Source organism: Trachypithecus francoisi, unplaced genomic scaffold (genome assembly GCF_009764315.1).
Source record: "Trachypithecus francoisi isolate TF-2019V2 unplaced genomic scaffold, Tfra_2.0 Lachesis_group5, whole genome shotgun sequence".
Classification (NCBI taxonomy): domain Eukaryota; kingdom Metazoa; phylum Chordata; class Mammalia; order Primates; family Cercopithecidae; genus Trachypithecus; species Trachypithecus francoisi.
In genome coordinates, this window is record NW_022681470.1 from 73119408 (window position 1) to 73134466 (window position 15059).

Here is a 15059-nt window from a genome sequence, read left to right on the forward strand (position 1 = left end):
CTGAGCTACAGGAATAACCTACTTAGATAAAACTGTTTATTAAATTTAGCATATTAATTACATCCAAATTATGCATTGATATTTATTGTTAATTTCTCTAAAATAATAATTTACTGATTCTCAGTATTTTTTCAGCTTAATTCGTTTCGACTCAATTCAGTGAGTTTGTTGGATGCCAGTTGGGTCCTTATTCCTATGTTAGATATTACAGAAATTTTGAAAATAAATAATGACGCAATAACTGTACCTAATGCACTTACATTCTTATTTTGAATCAAGATTTTACTCCTTTTAAAATAAGTTAATATTGCAAGACAGAATGTGTCCAAATGACAAATGTGTAGGAAAATGATATGAAAGAGTCTATGAATCAAATGAAGACGTGGGAATTGAAGTAGATCATCAAATATACATAACGTTTTGATGGTGGTAGATAGTGCTAGAGGTATGGTATCTGTCATCTATGGTATTGGCTAGAAGGAAATTAGTAAGATGATCAACCTGATTATAAGGCAAAAACTAGGGAAAACTAGAGATAAGTATTAATGGTTAAGTGTAGTCAGGTTCCTGAAATGTCTTTCCTTTCTATCAATTTTATCACATACATTAAAATTGGGAAAAATATTACCAAAAAAATCTGATTTCTAATATCTAAACTGCAGACAATTTAAAAGATTGAAAGACTCTCAAGGAAAAGAAAAAAGTAATACCAGAATCCCATTATTAAGAGACAATCACTATTAATATTTTGGTATACATCTGTATGTAGACATACCTATATGTGTATTTGTACATATCTATGTGTATGTATCTATGTGTATACATATATATTTTAATGAATTAGACTCAAATATTTGCAAAATATTTTGTTGCTATTATCTTTCCAAATTAAATATTTTTCTATAGCATCATAAACTTTATGGCCACACAACATTACATTGTTGGAAACTCAGAATGGTTTATTCGGTTTGTTTGTTGCTAGTGTACACGGGTCAGTGACTTCATGTGCTAAATTCTAATTGCACAGATGAAGCATTTCCATAATTATTTTCGAGATCTGAACTTGGAGAAAGAGGTAGATGTTTCATTTTGCAAATTTTCCAGTGGCTTTCTGGAAGACAAGAATTTAACAACTGACCATCTTAGCAACTGCCTGTAGATCAGAGGGTTCTGAATGTAAGTACAGGAACACACAAAAAAAATGTTGCACTGATTTACTCTCCCTCCTACATATTTAAAAAAAGACAGTGACAGAAAAGAACATACAAGGAAACTACAAAATTTTCATGGAAAATGGAATTAAAAAATAAAAATATAAACTTTGTTTCTCAACATAAGCTTAATCAAGGTCAAGATACTTTTCTAAATGATACCAGCCATTTAGTCCATCTCTGAATAACTGAAGGTTCTGGGAATTTAACCACATCAATGCAGTCTTTTTTACAATATTAACTGAAGAAAAATGGGTACTTTTTAAAGATTTTTTTTAAGATCAGGAAACAAAAATAAGTCAGAAGGAACCAAATCAGAACTGTAAGATCCTAATGATTTTCCATAAAAAATGTCATACAATTTCTCATGTTCAATGAGAGGAATGAGCAGGGGCATCATATGGTGAAGAAGGACTCTAGTGAAGCTGTCTTGGGCATTTTAATGCTAAAGCTTTGGTTAACATTCTCAAAACCCTCTCATCATTAGCAGATGTTATTGTGTTTTGGCCCTCCAGAAAACCAACAAGCAAAATGCCTCAAGCATCCCCCTCAAAATTTGCCATGACATTTGCTCTTGACTGGTACACTTTTGCTTTGACTGAACCACTTCCACCTCTTAGTAGCCATTGTTTTGATTATTCTTTGTTTTCAGGATTGTGCTGGCAAAGCCATATTTCATCTCCTATTATAATTATTTGATAAAATACTTCAGGATATTGATTCTACCTGTTTAAAATTTCCATTGAAAACTCTACTTTTGTGTGTGGCTGATCTGGGTGCAACAGTTTTGGCACCCACTAAGTAGAAAGTTCACTCAACTTTTTAAAAAACTTTTATTTTAAGTTTAGGGGTACAAGTGCAGGCTTGTTACATAGGTAACCTTGTGTCATGGGGGTTTGTTGTACAGATTATTTTATTACCGAGGTATTAAGCCTAGTATCCACTAGTTTGTTTTTTTTCCTGATCCTCTCCCTCCTCCTACCCTCCACCCTCTGAAAAGCTCCAGTGTGTGTAGTTCCCTTCTATGTGTCCATGAGTCTCATCATTTAGCTCCCATCTGTAAGTGAGAACATGTGGTATTTGGTTTTCTGTTCCTGTGTTAGCTTGCTAAGGTTAATGTCCTCAAGTTTAATTTTTCAGTCAGAATTGTACAAAGTGAACCAACTGATATGTGTATGATGTTGGTTGTTTCTTCTGTTAATTTTTGGTCTCTTCAATTAAGAAACAGACAAAATAAATTTTTTCTTTATAAATTGATGTAGATGGTCTGCCACTGCAGGCTTCATCTTTAATATTGTCTTGTTCCTTGTCCTTTAAGGAAAATGAGTTATCCACTTGTAAACTGCTGATATCTTTGGGGCATTGTCCTCATAACCTTTTTGTAAAACATCAATGATTTCGCTATTCTTCTAAGCAAGCTTCACCAGAAATTTGCTATTTGTTCTTGTTTCAATTTTACTGAATTCATGTTGCCTGATAGGGGCTCATTTCAGACTAATGTCTTATCTTTCTTACTGCCTCAAACTAGATCCTGTTCAGGCATGTTTTAACAAGTTAGCATGAGTTTAGTTTGGTGGAAAAAAGTGAAATCCATGCATTTTTCATAATATGCATTTTCCATAAGCTTTTTGAAGACCCCCCTCCAGTTCCTTATTCTATTTATATTAAGTACAAAATTAGCAAAGTCAGTTTATGGTGTCAACAGTCAGGAAAGATTTGAGGCCTGAGTCAAGATTTGAGGCCACAAAATGAGGAGCTTTACAGGGTGCTGATAATGTTCTGTTTTTTGCTTTGGGTACAGATTCCATAGATGTGTTTCATTTGTAAATATCCAGCAAGCTGTACCCTTAAGATGTGTCCATTTTTCTGTATTAATTTATAACTCAATTTAAGCGTTTTAAAACATACAAAAAAAATAATAGCAACTCTCAAAATGCTCAGAATAACAGGACATCTCTATCTGTAACACTTTCAAGTGAAGGACACATTCCATTATCTTTCCAGCATTTAACTCCATTGCTTTTTCTAACTGAATATTATTCCCACTATTCTTCTAAAATCCCTTAAATCATAGAATCTTTCCCTATCATTTATGAACATAATATTCCTTAATTAGGTTAACAGATGATATAATATTTGGGTACGAGTCTTAAAATGTAAATTTAAACATATTTTATTTTTTCATATACAGGTGCATTATAGAAGCACCTTAATGGAATAATGAACTTAGATTGTATTGTTTAAAGCTAACCACAACTGATATTCAAACATTCTGTACAAGTTATTTCATTTCATTCGACCCTTTGTTGCTTGATGAATAAGACTCTTGAGAGTATAGCATCCATTGTTCATTAACCCAAAGATCTGGTATATAGAACAACCTTGAACAACTATTCTGGAGTCTCTGGTCACAGAGTTAGTAGCTTAGAAATTTGGCTGTGAAAGCTCCAGCTCATTGCATAGCTTGACTTTTGTTCCTTCCTGTCCTGAAAGTTTCTCAGACTTTGTACAGTTTAATACTATACGATTGTGACATCAAAGGGAAACATGGTACGACCTCGTTTGTAATAGAGTGGCATGGTGACTCATGGATGAGACCATCGTCTTACCTGGAAATCCTCACATGCTCTGCCTTATTAATATTAGAGCTTGTAGCAGAACATAGGAGTGTTAATAGCATTCTAGTATTTTTGTGTAAGAGGAGTTATTTCAATGTACTGCAATGTGATATTTAAATATGCAAAATAAAGAAAATATCTAGGCTAAAGTAAAATTCTATTTTGCTAAGAAAAGACCTTTTGTAAGCCATTGGTGTGAATGAGTATAATTTCGCTCAAATTTGTAGAGTGCTGATAAGGTTCCTTATAACGCTTGGATAGAAGTGCCTAACCTTTAAATGTGTTTTTATTGTGCCATAAGCAATACAACTTCTTCGTCAATAAATTTCTCATCGTAAGACTTAAGTGTTTGGAAGGTTTAAGATGAGCATTTCTATTTTGCTATTTATACATCGTTTTCTTTGACCTTGGCAAATAAGACCAAAAAAAGTTTTAGCACTTTTAGTTGGTTAGACATAAATAATTATTGCCTATATGATTTTACCAGAATTTATCCACTTTTCCTCCCTCTTTCCCCCTGCCCACATCTGTCTTTCTATCCTCTCTCTATTTTTTTGTCTCTCAGTTACATACACACACACACACACACACACACACACTTATTACATTGCTATTATCTATATCTTACTGCCTCAGTCTTAGTGACAGAAATCCAGGTCCTGGTGGAGCAGCAGTGGGAAGATGCTATCTATGGTTCTAGATATCGGTCACTTTTATTTAACTATAAGATGACTATGTAGATTTAACAGATGATACACTTGAAAATACACACGTGTTATGGCTTGGTGTGAGATAGTTGTTATTTTTCTATAATGTCCCTATTAACCTTTCCTCCTTTGGAATTCTAGTCATTATCCACAGCAATGGCTTAGGTTGGCTTAACCAGAAGCAATTCAGATAGTCTTTTCTGACTAGGCAGCACGACTCGCATAAACCTCCTTGCCGTGTTTGGTGGAGACTTATCCTGATTAGCACCATCTTGCTATTTTTGTTTCTAAAAAGTTTGTAGGCTTTTTGGAGATATCTTATAAACTTCTTAAAAATGGCCAGTTTCTGGTAGGGTGCTCGTTTAAAATGGGAATAATCTGGTTGGCTACAGTCTGGATAGTCATCATCAATCAGATGCTATCCAGCCTGAACTTTGAAACAATTCTGGTATGTTGAACAGTCTCATGAAGGATTTCTTTTTTCTACTTGTTTAGGAATGTACTGTATACACACATCTTAAGTGGCCCACAATAGCTCTGCTAGTGATATCAATATCGGTCCTTCAATCTTTCGATTATGTTTTTAATCATAAGCTTTAAAGTACAATTGTTTTTACCTCAAAATTCTTAAAAATCTGTTATGGGACAGAAATAAGAGATTAATGGAGATCTTGCAAAAAAAGATAAATGGCACCACCAGAACACCACAAAACTGGGAGAAAAATTAATTGAACCTATACTTTTGATAAATATTTATTTTTTGCAGAAGAAAAATGCATACTAGTTTAAGCTGTCATTATACTAACCTACATCCTATTTTTCATATTATTAGTAATACATAATGTGGTAGTTTATATTCAAAAATAAAACTAGAATGTATATACCTCATGTATTTATCCAGAAATACACCAAGGTTACTATGGTTACGAAAAATCCATTACCTTTGAATACAGAATGAAAAAGTTTGACTTAAAGTGTGTGCTATTTATTATAGCAAACATCAACAGCCTTCGGGAGGTTCTCTAACTGGATTCATTTTTCAGTGTCAGAACTGACCCACCATACTACTAGCTTATGGCCTATGCAAGGTAAAAAATTTGAACTGTATGCATTTTAAAATATATTTTATACTAACTCAAGGTGCAGCAATGCCTTTGACTTTCAATGCTTCATATTTAAGAGAAAGAAGAAAAAATTTCCAAGCCACCTGGATGCTAAGTGCCTTCTGAATTGAAATGCATTTACTTTGCTTGTGCCCACCATGGCAGCAAGATCCATTGGCAAAGCATAAAGGAATAATGTCGATTCTATGTGGAAACTTAAAAGGAAACTACAAGTAAATGGAGTAGGAGTGAGAAAAAAATTGTTGACACTTTGAATATTTAGGAGGCGATATTAAACCAAGTTATTAGGGAAATTTCTGATATTGTAGAAGGTGAAACATTTTAAACAGTGCAGGTGATTGTAACCAGAAAAAAACAGGGTAGCTCGTGGAGAAATCTCAAAGTTATTCCTTACCCCAAGTAAATTTTTGCTCATCAAGAATGTGATTAGGTGAATGAAAGGAAAATATAAAAGGTTAATCATTATTCAGAAAAGTATTCACTATAACTAGTACTTTAAAATGCAAATAAAAATAAAATAACTTTTTGTAAAATAATCAAATATTTAAGAATATATAATTCACTGCTGATAACTTCCCTGGAAATAATGTGACAAACTATATCAAATATTCTGTAAATGTTCATTACCTTTGACTTAGCTATTCTTCTAGGAACCTAGCAAATAGAGGTTTGTGTATAAGAATATCTATCTCAAAATATTTAAAATAGAGATAGATTAGATACTATTGCTCAAATGATTAAGTGCATTAATAAATATCCATTATATGTTATATGAGATGGAATATAATGTTATTCAAAATATTTAAAAATATTTTTAGAAAAATGTTTAATGATAGGATATAGTCATAACAATAAGGGAACATGTAAATATTCAATATCATACATAGGTTATAATTCAATTTTGTTAACATGAATAAAGTAGTAGAAGGAATTCCATCATATATTAAGAGTTTCTATATGACAGGATTCTCAGGTATTACGAAACTACATGTTTTAGATTATCTTCAGTAAGAATGTATCACTTTTATAATTAAAGATATTATCAACTATTTTCCCAATCTAGTAGATTCTGTCTTCCATTTCTCAGTTTCTCTATGAACAGACATTTCAGCTCTGTACAGATCCACTCTAGTAGCCCTAAACTGACACTATTACTGAAAACACCAGACATCATGAATAGAAGTCCTACCCACAAACCACTCAGTGTGGAAAAGATATTAGGTCACAAATATCCTGACACAAAGACAAGCGGTAAGTACCAATAGGATTGTAGATAGATACACGTCATGGTGTAGACTTAAAGTGCTCATAAAAGCTAAAGCCCATCCCAATGGCTAGATCAGTTTCCCCACAGCCTTCTCCCTTGCTGACTTCAGACGGAGTCCCTTTCCTATTTAGTCTTCTCTGAGAGTCTCTATAGGATAGGTAAACTTTAAAAATGTAAATGACCTGCACTTAGTCCACATCACAGATATAAAATCTGTAGTCATAAGAGTGGGAGCCTCATCCAACAAGACTGGCATCCTCAGAGGAAGAGGAAAAAATACCAAGGATGAAGTCACCTCAAAGAAAGGCCATGTGCGCACGCAGTGAGGAGGCTACATCTGCAAGCCACGGAGAGAGACCCAGGAGAAATCAAGCTTGCCGACATCTTGGTCTCAGACTTTCAGCCTCCAGACTGAGAGAAATACGTTTCCATCAAAGTCATCCAGTTTGTGTTATTTTGACATAGCAGCCCTAGCAGACTAATACAGGTGTTCTGAGGTCTTTCTTTTAGAGTTATGGCAAGGAAAAATAAAATATGAGGAACAAGCAGAATGTATATAAATTAAAAACGAGGATTTGGGGCCAGACAGATCTGCATTTGAATTAGTTCCTCTGATTACTGACTAGAATTTCTCACCCTGTCTAGGTCTCAGTTTTTCTAGCTATAAAGTTAGAATAATCATGTACGTCTTTGAACCCCATCTTAAACTTCTCAGTGTATTTCCCCTCCTTGACCAGCATTGCAGTCCCAATATGCTTCATATCTTAAGCTATTTGGGGATGAAAGCAGCAAGGAACATAGTTGCTTATGAAATGCTAAGAAAGCTACAGCAGAAAAAAATATGCTATGGGTAATATTGGAGATATATTCTTTAAACTATTACATAAAGATTGAAAACCATTGAAGAATCATTCTACTACCACTGTAGCAAGAAAACATGGATGTAGGCACTTTAAAAATATTTCACTTTCTTTGTATTTGGGGTTTGTATTGTAATAATACACTATGGTGCCATTTACCACAATCTTTCATTAGAGCCTATACTCCCATGGTGTTCTTGATAATTCAAACAACCAAAATACAGAATTCAGTGTCATTTTGCAGGTGGTAGTAGAAATTGATGTGAATTCTTGCCTCTCTCCCTACACTGCTCTTTTTCTGGTTTTGCCCAGTGTAACCTCATATGGAATTCTGTACATTTTGGAAAGAGTCGAGGCCCACAGTTTGAGACCTGCCATCAGCTGCACCACTTCCCTGTGGACTGATTCAGCATTCGTTTCTCACATAGAAGGATCTTAGTTTCTCTTCCGCTGGCTGTGTCTTTTCCATTTTTCTCTCTTCCCTATTGCCTTTTTCCTACCCTAATCTTACCCTCCATCAGTTCCCCTTTGCTAAGTTACTTTTTTATTTCCAGGAACCATCTGACTTCATTCTTTCACTCCTTTAACATGTTTTATTCCATTCCCACTCTGTGATAGGTCCAAGACATGCAGTAATGAAAAAAACAAATATAGTTGTGGCCTTAATGATCATTATGGTTCAGCAGGGCAAATCAATGAGCAAACAAATAGTCATTCAAGATGACACAAACAAAAAGCAGTGGTGTAACATAAAGGTAATCGGTAAGCATACAGGGGCATACCTGTGTCACACGTGGGGAGCCAAAGGATTCTCAGAGGACATGTCTATTCTGGTTCTAAAACTTATGAGATCCCATTATATACAATGTTACCTCTTGGTCCTACAGAAATGTTTTTATGTTAATTATTAATATATGTGTAAAGTTCCTTCCATGGTGTGATTTAATCTTTTCTGAAATAACTTCTGTGGTTTATAATTTTTAGTTAAAATCATCCCATAAGATACTGTTGGAGTAAGATTAACCTATTCAGTTTTTACAATGAACTCTGTGTTGTACAGGAGATAACAATTATAACTTCTCTTTACTAATTGCTAACGACATGTTATATAATTTATATATAGTTCTAATTCTCTTTAAAATACTGAAAAATGTGATTACACCATTTTACAAATTCAGAAACCAAGACAAGTTAAAACACTTGTTTTTAAGACCACACTCTTCAACACAGCCAGAATGCTTGGGTTAGTATCAAAGCCTCCGACTCAAGCTGTGTGACCTTGGGTTACTTAATCTTTCTTTGCCTCATTTTCTTCACTTGTAAAATTGTGGTGTAAAATAATATCTACGTTGTAGAATAAACATTATGGAACTCTATCCAATTATGAATAATAAAATATAAAAATAATTGTTCTTGTCCATTTAAGGTTCTCAGACTGGAGGGGGGGGGCAAAAAAATGTAAACCTGAGAATGCAACTGGATGAATACACCGCCCTGTTCACACGACTTGCTCCAGCATCTACATGCGTCCCCATGAAACTGTGAGCACCAAGAGAAGAGGGACAGTGTCTGGCCAGTTCCCTATTACAACCTTAGTACCTGGCATTAATGTGAGTGAGTGAATTCATAAATAATTCATCCTACCTCTGACTCTAACTTGTTATGACCTTTATGAAGAAGTTAATATCTCTAGGCCTTGGTTTTTTTCATCAGTCAACATTTGATTAATACTATCTCACATGAGAGTCACATAGAGTATATAAAATAATATGAAGTATAAAACCACTATAAGTATTTCAGTGTCATCACACTTTATCATATGATATGGGCATATACACTATGTTTCCTCTCAAATCTAAAATTCGAACCACACTGAGTCACACTTCTGAGTCTTAAGACAATTATACATCAGTGAAGATTTTAAAGTATTCGGGTGGTGCAAAAGTAATTGCGGTTTTTGCCATTACTTTCAATGGCAAAAACCGCAATTACTTTTGCACCACCTTAATAGCTCATGTGAGAGAGGAATTTGTTTGATGATGTCATTGATCCAAGTCGACACTGTGAGTCTGACTGGGGAAAACACTGCCTCTCAATTTCAATCCTGTGTGGTCTGCTGGAGGCAGAGAAGTCATGTGCTGAGCTCTTTGTGCTTAGCACATTTGTGCATTTCCAGGGTTCCTCTGCATCTGAGAAACGGTAATTGCTAGAAGGATTTAGGTAAGGAGTGGTGGGGTCTACAGAACAGAGCTAGCAGTAGGACAGCCCTGGGTGGAAGGAGGTAACATGAGCACTTTTCCATTTTTTTTTAGCTACAATTTCACCATAAATCTAATATGAGCTTCAAGATCATACAACTGGAGTGATTAACAGGAGATAAAAATAAGCAACTCAGTTTCAAAAACACATTTTCAGATAACTATAGCCTCTATTTATCTGATGTGTGTGTGTGTGCGTGTGTGTGTGCAGTCACTCCTGAGTATCAATGAGAGATTGGTTCCAGGACCCTCTGCTCATACCAAAATTCACAGATGCTCAAGTTCCTGTTACAAAGGGGTGTAGTATTTGCATATAGGCCATCCACATCCTCCTGTACAATTTAAATCATCTCTGGATTCCTTAGAATATCTAATACAATGTAAATGCTATCTAAATAGTTGTTATGCTATGCTTTTAGAATTTATATTATTTTTAATTGTTGTGTTGTTATTTTCACATATTTTCTAAGCATTCTTGGTTAAATTTGCAGATATGGAACCCCTGGATATCGAGAGCCAACTGTAAGTGTGTTTAGATTTGAACATAGACTATTACAATTCACTGATAACTATAGAGGTCTTACCCGTGACCGTGTAGTTCTCCTCACTGCCTGAGTAGATCAGCCTCCCATCCATGTATAAAGAGTACTGAGTTATAATACCATTTGCCTTTTTGGGTGGGTTCCAGGAGAGTAGCAAAGACTTGGGAAGGGATTTGGCTGCTGGTGGCTGAACCTCTTGTGGGGCTGTGGAAGAAAAGATTTATAGAGTCTAATTTTAGTTTTCTTTTCTAATTCAAACTTTTCAGACCCAAACCAATAAATCATGGAATAGATCTGAAATCCCATGCATGGAAAAATTCCCGATTCGTGGGCAGCTTGTCAGTCAGTGCTTTAGGAACAGTGTTAAATAACTGTCCCATATTTATGAGAATTTGTATCAGTGGTAGATGAGGAGTACTTACACTAGTTCACTTCACTGATGTTGTGTTACTCCAGCAAAAGTACTATTAACTCGTAATCTCTATGTGGGACTGTATTTATTAAAGCAAATTAAGCAGATAGAGTCCCCTAGCCTCAAGGAGCTTGTGATCTAAGATCAGTAATGTTGGTGAATGTGGCTCATAATAGATATTTTTAAAAACTGTATGCAATGATAGGAATAGCCAGAACATGCACAATCAATTTAGTCAATTATATATGAAAACTTTTATGCATACTTTTTTTGTTTGTTTAAAAAGAGCTGTTTATTTCATATAGTTGTCAATGATTTGGAGGTCCTAAGAACTAAAAGTTTTTAAAAATTTTCCTAAAATCCTCTATTATTTAGTAAATTCAGAATTACTTTGTGGATATTTAGAAGTACCATCATTCTGAGCAAACTATCACAAGAACAGAAAACCAAACACCGCATGCTCTCACTCATAGGTGGGAACTGAACAATGAGATCACTTGGACACTGGAAGGGGAACATCACACACCGGGTTCTATTGTGGGGAGTGGGGACGGATAGCACTAGGAGATAGACCTAATGTAAATGACGAGTTAATGGGTGCAGCACACCAACATGGCACATGTATACATATGTAACAAACCTGCACGTTGTGCACATGTACCCTAGAACTTAAAGTATAAAAAATAAAAATAAAAAATTCCCACAAAAAAAGGAGTGTATTCAGACCAGCCATTTTTCCCATAAAAAATAAATAAATAAATAAAATAAAATAAAAAGGAAATGTAAACTAAGCAAGCGCAGGGATTTCTCCGGGGCATAGCTTGAAATTGGTATGAAGGGTACCAGGTAAACCCTGGAAAAAGGATTTAGTGGATACAGAGAAAATAATGCAAAGTAGGGCCATTTGTCCCATACTGAGGCTGGTCAAAGTCCTTGTAATAGGGGATGATAATCATGTCCTCAGCAGATGCAATGACACATCAAAACCAGTGCTATTATCAGTAGACCAGATGGAGAAAATGCTGAGGCTGGGTCACTGACAGCATAGTTCAGGTGAGTGGAGTCTGATTGCTTTAGGTAAAAAAAATACAGCATAGAAAGGATCATAAGAAGGATTTTACAAAATCCTTTATCCTGTCCTGGTTTCATCCTATGGGCCCATGTCTTCCTTTCTGTTACGTATCTTCAGTGCAAGTGGTGCTTAGAAAAGAGGAAGCGGGGATATATAGATACTGGGAAAGTGAGAGAGAGAGAAAGACTGGCTGACTCTTTTTCCCTAAAGATCAAGCTTTTAAATCTCCTAAAGAACTTTTCAACTAGACAGTATAAGAAATGTGCAATTCCTCTCATCCAGAAGAGAGAAATGTGAAGTAACAATGCTTCAAATGTTGTGAGAGCTGTTATTTCTTGAAGTGATGCGTTCTGATGCTTGAGCAAAGCTTTCGCTTTGGCGTGCTAAAATATTTTCTCTTTCTCACTGCCTTCTTAACATATGCTTTCTGAAACCTTAATTTATGCCAACAGTTTGTAAGTTCCAAGTACAACAGAAGTGAGACTTAAGTCGGAAGGAACTAAGCAGTGATTAATAATGCCTCAATTGGCATTTGGAGGTTTCATCATACTGAAATAATTGTTGCCTGTGCTACTGTTTAGCAGTTAAAAAAGACCATGGAAATCAACCGTTTGATTCTCAATTTCATACTGTGCCATACAATCAATTCTTTTTAGTCAGACTGTCTCTAGATTTACTTCTGAGCCATAGTAAAATGAGGAAGCTTTCATTAATCTTTCAGATGCTTCATATTAATGACAAGGCTCTTGCATGAACAATGTAACAGCAATTAAAAAGCCCATTAATCTGCATTACAGCTATTAAAGATGCATGTCATTAAAGGGTATGGAGTTTGATTCATTTTCGCACCCCCCCCAAAAAATGGAGCAATTATGGCCTGGCAATGCACTTTGTCATCAAATTAGGTTGGGGTTTTCCAGCAAATGGCCTTGCAGCATTTAGCTCTTCTCCTATTTTATTATTCATGACTGAAATGTGGAAGTCAAGACCTTTGAAATTACTTTACCTTCTTGTGGAGTAGAGATGTTCAATGCATGTGAGCTCTCAGTACAGCCAGCCAAAGTGCAAACAGTTAGGGTTACTGCATAGTTTTTGAAGGGTAGCAAGCCTGTCAATATGCCTGTAATAAAAAGGGACAAAAGAGGGTTGCATGCTTACCATAAGCATCAATAAAGAGCACTGGTGTGTATATTTGAGTGTGTGTGTCTATAAGAGAGACAGACAGACAAAGACAAAGAGACCAGAGACAGAAATCAAAAACATATTTCCCTTTTGGTCATTTTCCTCCCTTTCTGCTGTTTGTTGAATGGAACGACTCATGAGAAAAAATTGTGAGACCAACTTATTGTTAAAACAGCTCTCAAACAGCACCTGATGTTTCTCCCATTAAAGTGGGGAGGGGGTTCCACACGTAGTTTATGGGGCAGAGCACAGTGTTTCCAATAGCTAAGATGTATATTATCTCATTCCAGGATCGTAGACCTCCTGCAGAAACAAAACTACTTAATTTTCTGTAACCTAGCATTTTTCAACTGTATTTAACTAAGGAGTCCCTTTTATAGGGCACCTATTAACACACTTTAAAAATGCTACTCCCAAGAGTGGCTTCATTATTTTAACAGTAGGCCACACATATACAAACCATTTGTTTATGTTGTAGCTAACAAGTATGCAAATTAACATAGTTGAACAATTAGCAAATTAGATAATTATGCTTTTGTATTTCTACTTGCAAAATTATTAGTTTTTTTAATTAAGACACCTGTCTTAAACGGAAGTGTTACACATGGAAGTATTGAATTAGCATGGCTTGCTGATAGATATATGAGATTTGTTCAGCAATTAAAAGTACCTGTAGAAATGAAAACACATTTTGTTTACTAGTGTTCATAAGCAAGACAGAGACTCCTTATCTAGTTAATCCTGTGAATTAAAAAAAAAAAAAATCCAAAATATAACTTGTGCATTTGCTCACCACTGTTTTTCTGCAAAGATGATTTTCAGAGCAATCTTTAATCCTAACCACATAGCTTATCACTATTTTTATGAAAAGATGGCCCCACTGGTGCTGTCTCTTTATTGATTAAACCTTCAATCACCCAGAGAATACATTATTGCTTTAAGGTGCCAATATTGATGACAGCTTTCATCATTCAAACACAAATTTTAATATACATGTTTCCATAATTTCCCTCCCCAGTAGAAAATTTTAAAAATTAAAAGATCAACAAGTCAGGATGGAGCAAAGACCAGTTGTTTGCTTTGACACCTCCCACTTGCCCTTAGTCCCTAAGGCTGTCTCTAAGTCTTCATTCCAGCAACTACCCAGGCATCTCCATGGGCTACTGAATCCGGTCTGCCATGTTTCTACATGAAAATATTCATCCACTTGGCACCATCATCTTAGCTCATGGCCAAAGAAGACAGCAAGCCAATGAACTAATACAAACACATGTGTGACCATCTCGTGCCAAATTCAACTCTTTAATTTCAAAAGTCTCTCATGTCAGAACCTCCTGCTTTCTCTCATTCCTGCCCCTGCAATTGTCATTTCCTCTTAAATCTCCCAGATCATGACCCACATTCTGAGTTTACTTTCTTTTAAGAAGTTATTTCTCATTCCACCAAATGGCTTAAAAGCAAGCTAACATTATCACATGCACATCCTCATAATGGAGTAGTGTGGAAAAGGGCACGGATGCTCGGGCCAGATTGATGGCTTCAAATGCCAAATCTGCTGCCGACTGGCCATATGAACGTGGGCAAGTTGTTCAGGCTTCTGTGCCTTAGTTTCCTTGTCTGTAAACAGATAATAATAATCTTGATCTTGAAGGGCAAGGTGTTGCAGGCCTCATCTGTGAGATGGGGATAATATAGTACTTATCTGAAAGGGTTAGTATTAAGAATGAACAAGTTCAGGACTTTAGAATACTTAACATGGAGTATTGCCAGTCAAGAGCTCTAGAGCAGTGATACGCCATTCCAAAT

At 35.4% G+C, this 15059-nt stretch overlaps 1 protein-coding gene across 1 annotated transcript in view; it reads right to left on the reverse strand.

Annotated features, from left to right (window-relative positions):
* Positions 1–15059, reverse strand: part of USH2A (usherin) — an 809712-nt gene that overhangs the window by 412091 nt on the left and 382562 nt on the right. The window contains exons 30-31 of the mRNA XM_033195653.1: positions 13078–13191; positions 10630–10791 (exon numbers count right to left, since the gene is read on the reverse strand). Of these exons, the coding sequence (XP_033051544.1) occupies positions 10630–10791; positions 13078–13191 (276 nt within the window). The remainder of the gene's footprint in view (positions 1–10629; positions 10792–13077; positions 13192–15059) is intronic.